This window comes from Paralichthys olivaceus, chromosome 9 (genome assembly GCF_024713975.1).
Source record: "Paralichthys olivaceus isolate ysfri-2021 chromosome 9, ASM2471397v2, whole genome shotgun sequence".
NCBI lineage: Eukaryota > Metazoa > Chordata > Actinopteri > Pleuronectiformes > Paralichthyidae > Paralichthys > Paralichthys olivaceus.
Window position 1 is genome coordinate 18825169 of NC_091101.1, and position 16025 is coordinate 18841193.

Below are 16025 nucleotides of genomic sequence, written 5' to 3' on the forward strand. Positions count from 1 at the left end.
AGAACAATTTTATATATTTCATCTGTTTTCAATTTATTCAGATGCTGAGAGTTTGAAGATGTGAAAGGTGCTAAACTAATGTACTTGCCTGTTACCCATGATCATTATTCAATATTGATTATTTTTATCACCACCAAGGTAATCATTTGGTTAGTTTGTTTTAAGCAATGTTACGCAAAACACGACTGATTAAAAAATACTTGGTGGAAGGATGTGGTTTGGGTCAGGTACTGATTACATTTTGATGCAGATCCTAAAAAGGGGCAGATGCAATACATTCCAAGATCTGATGTTTTTCCCATTTTCACCATTTTCCCATGCAGGAAATAATTCATGGATCTTGATGAAAGAAATCAGGCACATTCACCTGAATGTACATTGACGATCATTTTCTCTTAATTTCCATACAATCCAGCAGACAAGATGATAAAAGTAAGAAAACGTCTTTTTTCTTAGGATGTTTTCCTCTCCAGCACAAGGTAAAGACAGTGCAGCTGCATGAGCTCAGGAACACTGTGTGGTCCACTGGCTTTTGATTTGAGAGATATGGAGAGAGGGGCACTGAGGGAAAACAACGTCCTGCAGCTCCTCTCCTCTGAGGTCCTGATAAAGCTTCTCAGTCCTGAGAAAACACGGCAGCTTCCTCCATGAGCACGGCCATGTTTCACGTCCGGACAATTAAACAAGTCACATGCGGCCACGAGCCCCATCTCCTCACACTGAACTCAATTATTACAGACGCCGACTCCTCATCGCCACAAGTTCCCAGACTGTGGCTAATCTTATCTGATCCATTATTAGCAGCATTTTTCATCTTTACGACAGAGCTAACAAGCCTTTGAGATCATTAAATAGCTGGGAATGTTCAAATCTCAAGTTAAGCACGAAAATGAGTGAATGGAAGGGATCACGGAACATAAATCACTCCGCTCCCTGCATAGTTTTAACGTGCGGGGAGAGTCTTAAGCTGCAGGATCCACGAGCAGGTCTCATGAGACAGAGGAAAGAAATTGCACTGTATGATGTGATCTCTCAAGCAAACACTTTTATTTAATTTAAATCTGAAGCACATTCTGACTCTTGGGCAGAAGCAGGAACCAAAGATGATTCATCACAGACAACTTGGAGAACATACGAAAGGATTACTACAGTCGTGTATTAACAAGGAATAATGACCCTTTTCTCGTAGAAAGATCCAGGTGCTGGATTCGTATATATGAGCTGCAGGAAAACAACTTCATGAACCATTTGAAAAGCAAACAGTTACATGTAAAACCAACATGAATGCGCGACTGTAAAAGCAAAAGGACGGTGAGACGCTTTTGGTCGCGGAGGAGAGGGAGAGGTCAATGTGTTTGTTAACAGTGAAGGGGTCAAGGGTTAAGAGCTGGTAATCAGACAGAGTGTGAGTGATGGACGAGGTGGAATCAGAGGGGGAAGAACTCCAAGGAGCCGCAGTGTTCAGCCTGTGTGTGTGTGTGTGTGTGTGTATGTGTGTGTGTGTGTGTATGTGTGTGTGTGTGTGTGTGTGTGTGTGTGTGTGTGTGTGTGTGTGTGAGAGAGACTTGTTCGACAAAGAGGGGACAAAACATTTATGAATCACATCAGTGAACTGGTTAAGATAAAACCCACTTAAGGAAATATCACTGCCAGACACTGAATGGATACACACTCCTGGCTGAGCCCCCGTCCTCCCTCCCACTTTTAGACACTTCCATCTTTCTTGGAGTCTCGGGGTCGTCTGCCAGCGACCTGTTATCAATGGCCCGGCTTAGGCCTCCAGACAGCATTAATCTGTCATGATAAGTTTACATCTGCTCAAATTGCTCCGTCGGTACCTTGCGCTTCTTCCAAGTGTCGATTTGGGTCTGTGTGTCACTATTGTCTGTTTTCTAATCCGTGTGTGTGTGTGTGCACATGTGTGTGTGTGTGTGGGAGCATCCAGCCAAACTCCAGCGGCCTGGTCTCACTCTTCGTCCTCGTCTCACAGGTTGCACAGCCTCTCGTCCTCGTCCTCCAACAGACTCCTGAAACACACAAACACACAGTGTAGGTGAGCAGTTGTAGTTTTCAGAAAACTGAAATTTCTGGAGGTTTAAGGTTTATTATTGATCTTGGAAAGAGCTACTGACAAAATGGAGAAAATAACTCGAATTGGTAACACACACATTTTTTTTTTCTTTTTTTTCATTATCAATGTATCTGCAGATTATTCTTACATTTGATGAATTAATCAATAGTGTAAAGTTAAGTTTGGTCTTAACTGTACATAATCCCAAATAAAATAAATAATAAATGAACACATAAATGTTTTTATATTAGTAAACAGCGGTTTTTTAAGTATATTTAAATCCACAAAAACTGATATTTAGACACAGAACTGCAGAAACAATCTGTAAAAACAACTCTGACATTTCATCACATTTAAAGTTGATGTGGTGAACAAGCACTGACACGTGATCATTTCTTAGAATCCTCTTTGTGTCCACGTGAGGAATTCAAGTCTGACGTTCTCTCTCTTCTTTCAACAGTTTTTCATCCTCCCTGACTCCTGAAGGAAAGATCTGCTGCTAACTGTGACTGTGCTGGGCAAGTACAGGGAAGTGAGTTTTTAAACAGCACAGTGGATTTTTAAAGCAATTTCCAGGCAAACATGAGAAACATCTGCCTGCGGCATCTGGAAACACTAGTGATGAGAGCAAAGGGAGTGAACCAGGAGCGAGAGGTCACAACTAACCAAAACAATGAGCTGAAAAATGAACTAAACTTCACTGTGCTTCATTATTAATTTGGATTAAAGCTGCTTTAAGAAAAAGACCCAACAATCATCTACTGCTAAAAGTACACTTCACTGAAGAGGGTGTTGTGAGTTGAGCTACCTGTTTGCTGTGTCATGCAGCAGTTTGAAAGAAGAAAAAAAAAAAAAAACCCTGGATGAGTTGCAGTGCAACATGGTTCACATTAGCAGTGAGCAAAGCACTGAGCATCTGCAGAGAACTGCTCCGAGATGCTTTCACAGGCCATAAGACACCCGCTAATTGCAGCCTGGGGTCATTAAGGTCTGTTTTGCAGACAGTGTTCAACGGCACAGAGAGAATAAACAACCACCACCATTTTCATTTCTTATTCATGGTTTTAATCACGGATGACAAAACAACCAGTGAATAAAGAAAGGGAGGAGAGGGAAAAAGAAGTTGGCATCGACTGCTTGTCTTTCGTTTGCCTTAAATGTCTTTGGTACAGTCTGTTGTTGTGCAGCGAGAGGGAATTGAAACTGTGGTGAATTAGGAAATGTGTGTAAGTGAGGGGTGTGGGGGGGTGCTGACATTAACAGGCTGGCGTGGAGACGAGCTGGCAGGAGCCCAGCACACAGCGCTGACAGTGTGAGGTCCTCTCTGCCCATTCTAATGAGGTATTGTGAGGGTCTGAACTCAGGCCTGCAGCGGGGCCCCCTGGGGGCCGCATGCAGTTGGGTGGGCAGTGGAGGACCGCCAGAGGAAGTCCATGGCAGCGGGATGAGAGGGCTGAAGTGCGTCAGTCCCGCATACCAGATGGTTGAACAACCTCAGTGAACGGAGGGAATGGTATGAAACGTCTTCAAGGTCACATATACAGGAAACTGCATCAGGCGCAGAAGCCGTTTCCTGTGGCCCCAGCCGGCCCCTGATGTCAGGCCTTTGTCTGATAATATGAGATGCTTGGACTTATACAAAGAATCTTGCGGAAATACTCCCTGTATTATTCACAGTGACGCGTTTGTAGGGATTGTTGTTGAAGGACTGGGACAATGTCTATCGCACACTTCCATGTGTGTTTTGTTGTGTTTGATATAATGAGCTCATATGTAAAGAATTTCAAAAGTAAACAGGATCGAGTTGATGTAAATCTAACGAAAATCATCCCAGGATCATTATATGTGCTTTGCCTCTGACAGCTCATTCTCTTTGACAGGTTTACATAACGTGTAGCACTTTATCGAGCACCAAAGGCGACGTCTGTTTTCATTTCACCTCCTACTGCAGTAGATGGAAATCTACAGTTTTACAGTGCGTCAGTGAACGCCCAGGGTCTATAGGTTTTAATTGCAATCAGAAACTGCAGCAGCTTTAAAGGGAGAAGACAAACTAATCAGTGAAGTCATAGGGATCAGTGTTTTTGTTGGAATGAGAAAACGGCATCTTGTCCATCAGACACCGTTGACCATCCCTGCTCCACAGTGTTGTTTTATATGATCCTACAGACCCCCAGCCTCAATACAACATTAACCCCACTGTCCCATGGTCATTGCATGTCTCTGGTGCTATTGTATCATGCTGTAGAAGACATAAGGTAAAACTTTAGGTGTGTTTAAGAATAACAGCCTGCAGCTAAATTACATTAAAAATTATGAAGCCATTTAAGATCAATGTAATCACTGTATCTGCAGCAGCTCATCATTATTAAATTATGGTCTATTTTCACAGATTATGTCTTTAAATTAAAATATAATTAAAGCTATAAAATAAGTCCATGGACGTTCCACTGGAGATATTTTATCAGTTTTAGCTTTCTGACCTGTAGGCGACAATCTCCATGTCTCTGGCCATCTTCTCACTGAGCAGCTCCTTGTAGTCTTCACACTGCTCCTTCATCTGTGCCTGGAGGTCGGCCTCCTGCTGCCGCATCTCACCCATGGTGAACTGGACAAGAGACACAGAGACACAGACAGACAGAGACAGAGACAGACAGACAGAGACAGACAGACAGAGACACACACACGCACACACACACGCGAGAAGAGTTTAAATGGCAGTGTTAGTCCAGAAACCCTGGTCGATTATAGCCTGTGACTACAGTAATGAGCCGGCTTTCATACCTTCAACTCAGCAATCTCATCCATGTATGCAGCTCTCTTCATCTCCACCTCATCCTCCAGCTCCTCGTTACACTTCTCAAGCTCTGCAAGCTCCTTTTGTAGCTCAGAAATCTACAGGAACACAAACAGCAGCAAGTATTCGTTCAGATGAGCAAACACAGCCGGATGAATAAATTGGAGATGTCTCCAGTCATTTGTAATGGAAACTCTACATCCCATTTCTTCTGTTCCACTCTTCTGTTCGTCTAGCAGACACAGAGCAATATTAGCATCATTTCAGTCATCAGAAAACCACAAAACCCACATTTACTGCACATTTAGATCAGTTTTTCCATTAAGTGAGAACAGTATCTGGGTTTTTAGCTGCTAGATATTTGACTTTTGTCACTCTTGTTTACTGCAGATGAGGATGATGAGATCAGAAACACAACAACAAAAGAAACAAAGTCTGGTGATGATCACTGCGGGTTGGTAACTAAAAGTAACCACTTAGTTTTTATTTTTGGGGCATTTCACTTTTATTGATGGGAGGGTGCAAGTGTAAAATAAAGAGAGAGAGTGGGACAGGAAAATGTATTTATCCATATTATATACAAAAAAGAACAGAAATTGAGCTCTAACTAAACTTAATTAATACAAATAAACCGGGTTACTTTACTTCGTTAATAAAGTACACATGGAGTATCCCTCCTCTGGTGCGAGGCGGAGTCGTGCTGCCTTGAGTAATTACAGCAATCACACAAGTTCAACAATGAGATGTTGCAGGCAGATGGGGGATCCAGGCGGTCCTGCTCGTCATTCAGCAATCCGGCCAGTTACTACCCTTCGTCTGCTGACGACTCCCCGACATGGTCAAGTCACTTAACTCACACACTCCTCCGCTCTCCCTGCTGTGATGAGTGAGGCCTGGCCGTGTTTGTGTTTAGTGGGAGTAGTTGTAGTGTACAACCCCATAAGTGTCTGCCCCATTATACTATGTATTTCTGCGTACGGGTTGATTTCCCTGCAATCTGTTTGCTTGGCCATGTTGTGTCTCAGTGAGAAACCAGACCCGAGGCATCCATCACAGCCGAGAGAGGAAACAGAGCAGATCAGGCCGAGCTGTCCATCCGTCAGGCGGGATCGGGCAGAACTAGGGCTTGTGTGTGCGCTACGTACTAGGGAGAGGTGGATGATGTTGGGAGAACTGTGCTGTGGTTACAGAGGCGCACTGTTTATTTAAAGAAGGTGGAGGCAGAGCCACAGCCGCAGTAATGAGAACCAAACCACCATGTTTGTTACAGATGTGGTTAGGTGTCTGCTGTGGTCCGACCAATGGTGGATGTAGGCGGATTTAAAACCAAGAGGAGGTTGTTTCTATGATTTTATTTGTGAGTCACAGCTTCCCGGTGCGTGTTTCCTGCAGAGCACGGTTGCTTCTGTGGCATTTTTCTGAAAAATATCCGAAGAAGGTTTATTCCCTCTCTTCCATTTGCAGAGGAAGTCTCCAGTCAGTGTGTGTGTGAGGTTTTAAGGTGTTTATGACGCTGCAGCTGCTCTGACAGTCTGAACTTAATAACTGAGGACACCAACACAATAAATCCCGTCTGAGCTGAAGTCGAGCCCTTCACATCTCCGGCTGAAAGTGTCCGCAGAGTAAACACTCTGGTCAGCACCATCTCCCACACTGTTGCTCAGCTGTCACTCAGCTGCTCTCCACTCCCTGGGTCTATGCTGTGGGAAACCATTCATTTGCAGCATTACATCTGATTTAGGAGCTGATGGCCGATGCAGAGTCAGTTGTGAGCTTTAAGGCTCCTCTTCTGTGTCGGTAAAGAGGTGGGAAAAGCATCATGGGCATATAGGATCTGTAGGTAGCAGCTGAAAGGTTTAAATGATTTATAAACGAGACCATTAAGGGTCTGTTCACCTAAAAAAAACATTCCATAAAGAGCAAATTTCTCGGATTAATCCTCAGAACAATCTCACCACAGTCGACTGTTTAACAACTACATTATGTCTTAAAGCAATAGCTTGACATTTTTGGAAAAATTCCCATCAGCCACTCTCATGTCTGTAGAGTAAAGCTACTAAAAGCTAATTTAGCTTAGCATAGAGCCTGGAAATCAGGGGGAAGCAGCTATCCTGGTTACTCAAATTGTGATAGCAAATTTCAGAAATTGGACAAACATCACTAAGATAACAACTACCTATAATGACAGAAACCATCTTTGAGAAAAACGTATTTAACGTGCACCAATGTTTTTAGTTTGGTCCTTGTCCCCTCCACTAACATGGAGGAGGCAAGGTTTAAGACCTATACTGCAGCCAGTCACTAGGTGGAAATCTAGATATTTTGGCATCACTTTTGGAAGCCGTCATGTCTGGCATACAGTCTGTGGTTTCCAGTCTTTTTGCTAAGCTAACCAGCTGGAGACATTTACATACTTGAAAATCTACTTTTTTTTTCTTCCTTATCTTCTTTTACACATTTTTTGAGATATAGATAACGTCTCAAATCTCAGAGACAAGACAACCTAACCCTAAATCTATGTAATTTGAGTGAACTTAGACTTTAAAGAGTCAACTCACCAGCATCTTCAGCTCACTGACGTCCTTTATCTTTGGCGAGTCTGTGACCTTTGACCCGACGGCAGCTCCCACTTCCAGTTGTTTTCGATCACCGCTGAGAACTGCAGCAGGGGAGGCAGCTCCGCACTCGTACTGCAGAGACAGACGGAGAGAGATCAGTGATTTAGTGAAAGTTTTTAGGATGAAAACCTTTTACAGAGGACAGTTCACTTTGACGGGGGAGCAAAGAGCAATCAGAGCCTCTCACACGGGCGGATGGTTGAAGCTCTCCTTGTGTACGGCACATTCCTGATTAGATGGAACAAGTGCAGCCGAAATGAGCAACATGAGGGTGCACAGGTGTGTGGGAGTCAGCCAGCAATCACCATTACTGTTCAAACCCAATAGCAATCATTGCAGTATTGAGACAATTGCATCTCATAATCGAGGCCAGGCTCAGATGGGACAGTGTCCAGCTGGCGAGAGAAGAGAGGGAGGGAGACTGAGGGAGAGAGAGTAAATAGAAATGGAGTTTAAGGGGGGACAAAAAACCTGTATGCATCTAGACAGTCACAAAAATATATTGTCAACCATGCCTCTAAATGAAGGACACACACACAAACACATAAACCAGCATCCACTCCACTGCTGCCGAGGAGCCTGGGAAGGCGGCCAGCAGTCTGATTACAGCTCTGACCTCTGAACCAGACAGACATCCTCGCCCCAGAGGGGGTCAGACCCACCGGAGCTATTGTCTGACCCCAATGCAGCACCTCTGCGCTTTGTAACACACACACACACACACACACACACACACACACACACACACACACACACACACACACACACACACACACACACACACACACACACACACACACACACACACACACACACACAAACACACACACACACACAGAGACAAAGGCAGAACTGCAGCTCTGATTCTCAAGTTCTTCCCTCGTGTTGTGTTAAGGGGGAAAGAAAACAAGTGGGAGAATCGTTGTGTGATTTGTGAAAGCTGAGATTTACATCTGAACCTGAACGGCCCACTGCAGAGGGAGAGCAATGTGATGAAAATGGGAGAGGTCAGGTGGTCAGTAGGTGTCAGTGGTGTCCATGTACGAGAGGGGGAAGAACTGTTCTAATGTTCTTTGACTAAATAAAGTGCAACAAAATCCAGAATATAGTTAAGTCAATAAATCCTGATGTACAGGAAGCATCAGACTTAAATGTGCACCAGAGACTAAAAGTAGCAGCAGATTAAAACGTCCAACAATGAGACTATAACAACAAATGTAAATGTCATATCTCCATCTTGTTTTCTACATCGTTTTCCACCTTCTGTGTGTCGACCGGTGTTTTTACTTCCATCATTTCTTTGTGCCCTTTTCTTCCATGATGGTTTAATGGCCCCCAGCTGGAAAATGAGCTCCACCAGCTGTTGATCTTGAAGCACTCAACTCTTAATATTCACATTCACAACAGTAGTGGACAGAAATCCACATTAACTCCCATTTTCTTCTGTCAATTTTCTGTAAATTCACTTAAAATTACAGTATTTAGATTAGAATGTGAATCTGAATATAGACATGAAAATTTTAAAGGTCACCACTGGTTTTATCTTTAACTATGTATTTTATCAGCTTATCGTGTTTTTAATGTAAAATATGAATCTGAAAATAACAATGAAAATAACAATTATCTATAGCTGATAACAGAATTACAAAACATAAATACTTAGAGGTCAAGTACGTAAAGTAAAAATATGAGTTCAGCCCCTGGTGTCTAAGTGAGTGTATCTTAAATCAGAAATAGGACCATGAGTCTAAATATGCTACTGCAAAGCATTTGGCTTCCAGTTCAGGTCATGTTGTTGGGTTTTATGGGACAGTGTGTGGTACCTGGAGACTCTCAGCCAGCTGGCAGTAGAACTCCTTCACATCCAAGACCGGAGTCATGTCCGGGCTGCAGAATCCAAGAGCTGCCACTCCTCCTGCGGTCCAGTCGGCTGGATCCAGCAGACTCTCCACCTCCTGCTCACACAGGCCACACATCAGTGGTGGAGAAATATTTAGAAACAGTGGTCGGATTGAAGTATTTAAGTATTTTCAGTCAAACTGAGTTAAGTGCAATTTTTGTTACTTTGGCTTTTCCATTCCGTTCTATTTGTTAACTCCCCTTCATTTGCTCAAAGTAAAACTCGTGTATTGAAAGTGTTAAACTAACGAAGTAAAGAAGTACTTACGCCCTTTTGAAAATCATACTATTACACTAATGCATTGATGTGTTATTATACTGTTAAACGTTCTCTGTGTACATTCTAATTTGTAATGTAACTAGTAACTAAAGTTGTCACATAAACGTAATGGAGAGAAGATTAGTATATTTCCCTCTGAACTGTACTAGAAGTATATAAATGGAAACATGTATAAGTACCTAAAATATGTCATAAAAACCTGCATGTGACGAGGTTAATTACCTTTCACCACTGCAAAAACAAAACCCCTCCAGTACATTTTGATGTATTTGCACGTTCACTAAAGACCTCATCATGTATGTCTGCAGTTCCCAATATGTACAATATGTACATAAAAAAACCCAGACATCCATCAGAAGGGAAATGAACTGTTACAGAGCTGCAGTCTGACGTTTCCCTCCTTCCCCTCCACCATAACGACATGACTGTCGATTTGTCGGGGGGTGGGGGGGGACATGGGGAATCTGCAAGTGCTGATAATAACAACAGTTAATAAAACAAAGGGAACTTCTGTTTTCATTCGGTATTCAGCCGCATTTCCCCGGACCGTGAGTTATCGAGCGTGTCCCAGAGGGAGTGTGTTAAACGGTGGGCAGCCCGGCTTTGCAGTGAAAAACACAGAGTGATGGAGCTGATGGTGGTTCAGCTGCCTCTCTCCTCCTCTCCCTGCCTGCAGCCTCCTGATGCTGGGCCACGTCTGTCATCTCCTGGTGATGAGGAGAACACTGTGGACGGTGTGTGGGTACGATATAGCCGGTGAGTTTTGTATGGTTGCGGACATATGTATTAAAGGGGAGTTCATCATTTTATGGGAGAATGCTTATGTGCTTTCTTGCCTCGAGTTTGATGAGAATACTGATGCCACGGCCACTTCTGTCTGTCGAACATCTATCTGACTAACTAAGCTAATTTTTTCCTTGAATCATTTGTATGAATTTGTCCACTGGTCTGTTTGTGTTGATTCAACCCATAGACCGTACATAAAGATGGACGACATGACAGCTCCCCAAAAGTGAGACCAAAAAGAAAAGATCGTAAATCCCACCTCCTCCATGTTAGTGCATGGTCAATTTTTTCTCAAAGATGGTTTCTGTCATTTTAGGTTGTTCTTATCACACTGATGTTTGTCCAAGGGGTTGTTTTTCCTGTAAGTTTGGTTTCAGTTATTTATTTGATGCTATAAAAACGAGGTGAAACATCATGACTGACAGCAGATATTGACTGATGACTCAATACCGCTGCAGACTCTGGCTCAAGTGCACAAGACTTCAGTGTTTGTATGCACGATATTTTGGCTTCAGTTCTGTATAGCAGGAGGAAGAGGAGATGCGTCGTCCATCTTTACAGTCTCTGACAAAACAATAATAATAGATTTATTCTGATGTAATGTTAAATGTTTCATATATTTTATGTTTTATGTGTTTTATCCCCCTGTGTCCAGGTTTCTGTTGACATGGCTGAGTTTGGCTACAACTCTTCATCAAGGTGACTGAGGTCATCACATCTGTGTCTGTCTCAAGATTTCTGTGTGTTTCTATGTGCTGCATGTCGAGTCATTTTAAAAGCCATAAACAACTCCTTTCGTCACACTGCAGAGAAACATCTTCTCTCCCTCTCACCGTCTTGTGCCGGGCCTCCATGTTGGCCAGCTGCTCCTCGTAGATAGCCACTTGCTCCCTCAGAGCCAAACACTCTGCTGTCACAGCATCCACAACCTGCGAAGACAATCAAGTTAGCAGAGGAACAGGGCGGAAAGCAGAGAAGTTGAACTTAATTTGTGAAGGTGTCTGAGAGGAGCGCTCTGCAGCTCAGGATGTAAATCACACCACAGGTTGGAATGAAGTGAAAAAAGTCTTTGTTTCCAACCCTGAACACCCATTTAAAAAAAAAATCATCAGCACCAGCACATCCACCCTGTTTCAGTGAACAGCCAGAAGACGCCGCAATGCAGAGGAAGGGGGAGGAGGAGGAGGAGGAGGAAGAAGATGAGACGGAGGCTAACTAGACACAAAAGCCCCGTCCACCAATGCATTCACCAGCAGGGGATCTCAGCTCATCCACTCTTTTTAAAAGAACCAGATTAACTGGCATTGGATGCAATTGCTGCGTTTACAGCTGAGCACATGCAGGGAGGGTTTGGTGTTGAAGGTGCAGAGCCTTGTTCAGAGGGTGGCAGGGTCCCAGGGTCTCTGATGGACAGCAGAGGGTGAAGTAGTGCGTCCTGCTGCTGTGTTCAAAGATCACTCAGCAGAGGGAGAGAAACTTGTTGTAAATCAAAGTCTGCAAAACTTAAAAGCTGAATTCATTAATTTTTCTATCTCTTAGGGAGAACGCAACGAGCTGTATTCAATACGTATTAACACAGCAAAGTTATTTTGGCAAGAACACTGGTGTAGTGGCCTAGTTTTTGAATATGACTTCAGATTTGGGTTTCTGTCCACTTGATCAATGTCCAATGTTTACTCTCCTTTTAACTCTGAGGGACAAATCTGACTCTTTGACCTCCAAATGTAAAAGTAAAAGATGTTCTTGTGTTTTTCTAGAGTCTCTAGAGGAGCTCACATTCAAACTGAACCTCGTCATTAGATTCATTGTTAAAGACATTGGTGCAACTTTAAGGTTCATCAATATCTTCACCAACTGCTTTTCTACCCAGATAAACCACGTAATCAATTATCTCCTCCAAGGAGGTTATGTTCCCATTTGCATTCGTTTGTTAGTTACACAATAAATACTCAACTGGTTTCACGAAATCTTGTGGAGGGGCGGAAAATGACTCAAGGAAGAACATGTTTAGTTTTGGGGCGGATCCGGATCAGGGGGAAGATCCATTAATTTATTTAACATTGCAAGATAGGACGGCAATTTTCTAATTAATTTGTGGATCTTGATGAAAAAGAACATCAGGCATGTCAGGCATGTATGTGGGACTGATATTTATGAGTGTGTGCTATTTGGTATAGATCCAAATAGAAGTCGGGAACTTGTAAATGTGGTTTCATAAGAGAACTATTGGCAGAGGTATGTACTCTATTCAGCCACATTCTAGTTCAACCACTACATTTTTCTGTGACCACTTCATTCATTAATTCCTTTGTATTCAAATCATGTCGAATAATGTTTCACTCTGATGACTTGCTCTGCTGGTTTTCTGCCTCCAACGTCTCGCAGGACAAGAAAATCGCAGTGAGACAAGTCAGGGTGGAAATCTGTGGGCCTGGAGAAGGGATCAGAATTGGCAGGAGGAATGCAACACAATAGTCAGCAGTGTAATTCAAATTAAACCAAATGTGCACTGCTTCATCACTGTCAGTTTTCCATTATGTTGAGAGAATCGTTGTGGGTTGAGATGTGTAGTAATCGCTCCTCTCCTCCGCATCTCTGCTCTTCTTCCTCTACCTCCCTGCTGATTTCACACCGAGTCCTGTCACTCTACAGCTGCTTCCAATTCAGAACCAGAGGACGGAGCCAGGAGGAACATTACGGCACCGAATTACAGCCCTGTGTTGCATCTGTACGGGAGAAATTAAACCCCCCCCTCTCTCTTCTGGACCGGCCTGGAGGGGGATGGCCTCTGGCATTCGTGAGGGATGAGGGGGAGAGAGGGGTTTGGGGAAGTTGGTGGCTCAGGTTACAGTGGGCCACCAGCCCAGACTGTGAGGCTGCTGCTGATCAAGACCTGTTGGGTGGAGATGCAGAGGAGCTGCTGGGCCTGAGATTCAGCTGCAGGAGGAAGAGGGGAGGAGGAGCAGTGAGGAGCTACTGCCATCTAGTGCTTCAGAGGCACTGTCACAATAAAGGTCTGATAATGGACAGTTGGAAATGTTCTTTTTGAGCTGATCACAAATAACTTTCATTATTTAACCTAAACTTTACCATTTAAAAACCATCTGCACCAGTAAATTCCTGTTTACCCTAAGGACGTTTTGGTCAGGTGGTTAAAAGAATAACGTAGAAACGAATGGATGGATTTACCACGAAACTTGGAGGAGCGATCTGGTTTGGGTCAGGGGAGAAACCACTAGTTTGGAGCAGATCAAGGATTTTTTTTTCAGTCTCGTCTGATTTTCCTTTTAATACACTTTAGTTTCTTTTATGCTGATGATCTGTGTTTTTATGCTTCTTTTATTTCTATCAAGAACTTTGAATGACCTCTGTGTAATACAGATATATCAGCCTCGCCTGAGGAGGAGCAGCCTTTGCAGGTTGCAGGACTGGAGGGGCTGAGAAAAGGTAAATGCTTAAACTAGATTATATTTACAATTAAACACCAGTCATAATGTCTTTCCTGTCTCACTCTCTCTCCTTCAGCCCAACGGGTCGACACACATTGAGTTTGGTTCTGCTGGAGGTTTCTCCTCGATACCACGTAAAGTACCTTGACCAAATGTATGTTGTGATTTGGCACAGAGCAAATAAGATTGAATTAAATTGGAATATTGATCAGCATTTATATCATATCTTCTATTAAAGGAAACTAATATAGATCTTAATGCTGTTCAGTGTTCATGACTTCCAAGAATCAATATGTGCAGGCTTGAAGGTTGTTGTAAAGTGATGGCACTTTGCCTTTCACTTTACAGTAATCCATTAAATTTGCTTCCTATAACTTGAGTCGTCTCCTTCCATCACACGGTCACATGCCTGTGTCTGTAGTGTATTTACTACCTCAGCCACATCCTGTCGTTCCTGCTGGTAGAAGACCCTCTGCTGTGCCACCTTCTCGTAGCCGCTCTTCAGACACTCCAGCTCTTTCTGCAGCTCCTCTGTGTCACACAGAATCTCGTCCTGCAGGGAGGGTGAGGACAGTGATGGGTCTTGACAGGGTCATAGATCAGCCTGGTGTGTCACTGTGCAAGCTGAGGTAACTGAGACATGCAGCAGACACACCCAGAAGCTGCAGCAGCAACCTACCCTCTCCCTGCGCAGTCTCTCCACCACCGCATCCAGGCTGTAGTCAGGTCGAGCCACGGCTGAGGTGATGCTGGAGGAGGCTGGGCGGCTGCTCAGCTTCTCCTCCAGCTCCACAATCTGACATTCAAGAGACTCATTCTCCTCCTCAAAACAACGAGCCTACAGGGCAAACAGAAACAGGGACAAATATAAATATATACTGATTCACTGCATCATTTACCAAAGAGAGGACGCAGCAGAGGGGAAACAATGTGCTGATGTGTCACTGTTCCTCCTCACCAGTTCTATAAGCCCCACCAGGCGGTCGTTCAGGGCAGCGATGATGGTGCGGTCCTGGGAGAACCGGTTCAGACCCTCCTTGTTGAGAGACTTGGCAGCGACAAAGTCCAGCTTGTCACAGCCGCACTTGTCGACGGCCGCATTCCTGAGAGGAGGATGCAGATCACTGATAAAGACTGCACCGAACATTATGAAGGGCCACAGAGGTGATTATGTGACCCAGTATAGTTTACACACATTCATTAGAGGACAAACATCATTGTTTGAATGCATCTCTACATGTCTGCCTGACCCATTATGATAAAAGGCTGTGATATTCCATGAGCACAGAGGGCATCTGACATCAACATTCAAAATTTCCCTTAGGGGCGACACTTTACTTAAAACGCCCCTATTTAACATTTATAAGTATTTATATACTTGAAACATGTTTTATAAGACACTATAATGTACCTTAAAATGTCAAGAGCTGATTAAATTACAGTGTTATTATGAGAACTGTTAATATACGATGATTAATGATCTTATTATACCAAATATAATTTACATCCACCTGCTTGCAACCACATTATAGTGAATTCTAAACCATGTTCTTTTATAATAACTTAAATCTCTAAAGGAACTTTCCAGGGACCCAAGGACACATTACATATTTAGCTCATTTGTTTTACAAAGGAGTATTGAGTCATATTTTCAATGTCCAATGGGGTGTGGCATTTGCAAATGTATTATCTGCTGCTTTTAAGTGTTAAGATATCTGAGACATTTACATATAAACACTAAGAATCACAACAGAAATATTTACTTCTGCTCAGAAACATATTTCTGAGTGAAACAACACTGTGACCCGTCACTAACATTTTCAGATTGTTGTGTACAGATCTCTCGGGCAGAGTACTCGCACTGACCTGACAGAGGCCCGATACTGCCCCGCACACTGCAAACTCAACCCTTCAGCTCGACTCCAGGTATCCTCCTCAAACAGCCTCCGGTAAGAAGACACCCTGAGCGTGGCCATGGCTTCACACAGATTCAAACTGAGCTACAACACAACAGGCAAACAAGAGTCAGCAGGTCCACGCTGGGGTTTTTATATTCACAGGGAATGAGAATGTAGCACCGAAGCGATGGATCTCTCATCGGCCGCTGAGGAGACTAACTATAGCG

The 16025-nt window shown here is 43.4% G+C and overlaps 1 protein-coding gene and 1 long non-coding RNA gene across 2 annotated transcripts; one reads left to right on the plus strand and one right to left on the minus strand.

Moving 5' to 3' along the window:
- Positions 1-1023: 1023 nt before the first annotated feature.
- On the minus strand, positions 1024-15907 carry vimr2 (vimentin-related 2). The gene is made up of 10 exons (XM_069531443.1): positions 15767-15907; positions 14859-15003; positions 14580-14738; positions 14334-14453; positions 11285-11380; positions 9310-9441; positions 7427-7558; positions 4856-4966; positions 4555-4679; positions 1024-2027 (listed from the first exon to the last, which is right to left on the minus strand). Exons 1-10 carry the CDS (start codon positions 15874-15876, stop codon positions 1985-1987), a joined length of 1173 nt encoding a protein of 390 aa, XP_069387544.1. The 5' UTR covers positions 15877-15907; the 3' UTR covers positions 1024-1984.
- LOC138411382 (uncharacterized) lies at positions 13339-14083 on the plus strand. Its single transcript, XR_011244021.1, has 3 exons — positions 13339-13465; positions 13805-13898; positions 13977-14083. It is a non-coding gene; the product is annotated as an uncharacterized lncRNA (long non-coding RNA).
- Positions 15908-16025: the final 118 nt, after the last annotated feature.

Coding starts and splice junctions, on each gene's coding strand:
- vimr2 (XM_069531443.1), bottom strand. CDS start 15,876: ATGGCCACGCTCAGGGTGTCTTCTTACCGGAGGCTGTTTGAGGAGGAT. Junction 14,454..14,579: donor AGAGACTGCGCAGGGAGAGG/GTAGGTTGCTGC, acceptor CCCTCCCTGCAG/GACGAGATTCTGTGTGACAC. Junction 11,381..14,333: donor AACGACAGGATGTGGCTGAG/GTAGTAAATACA, acceptor TTGTCTTCGCAG/GTTGTGGATGCTGTGACAGC.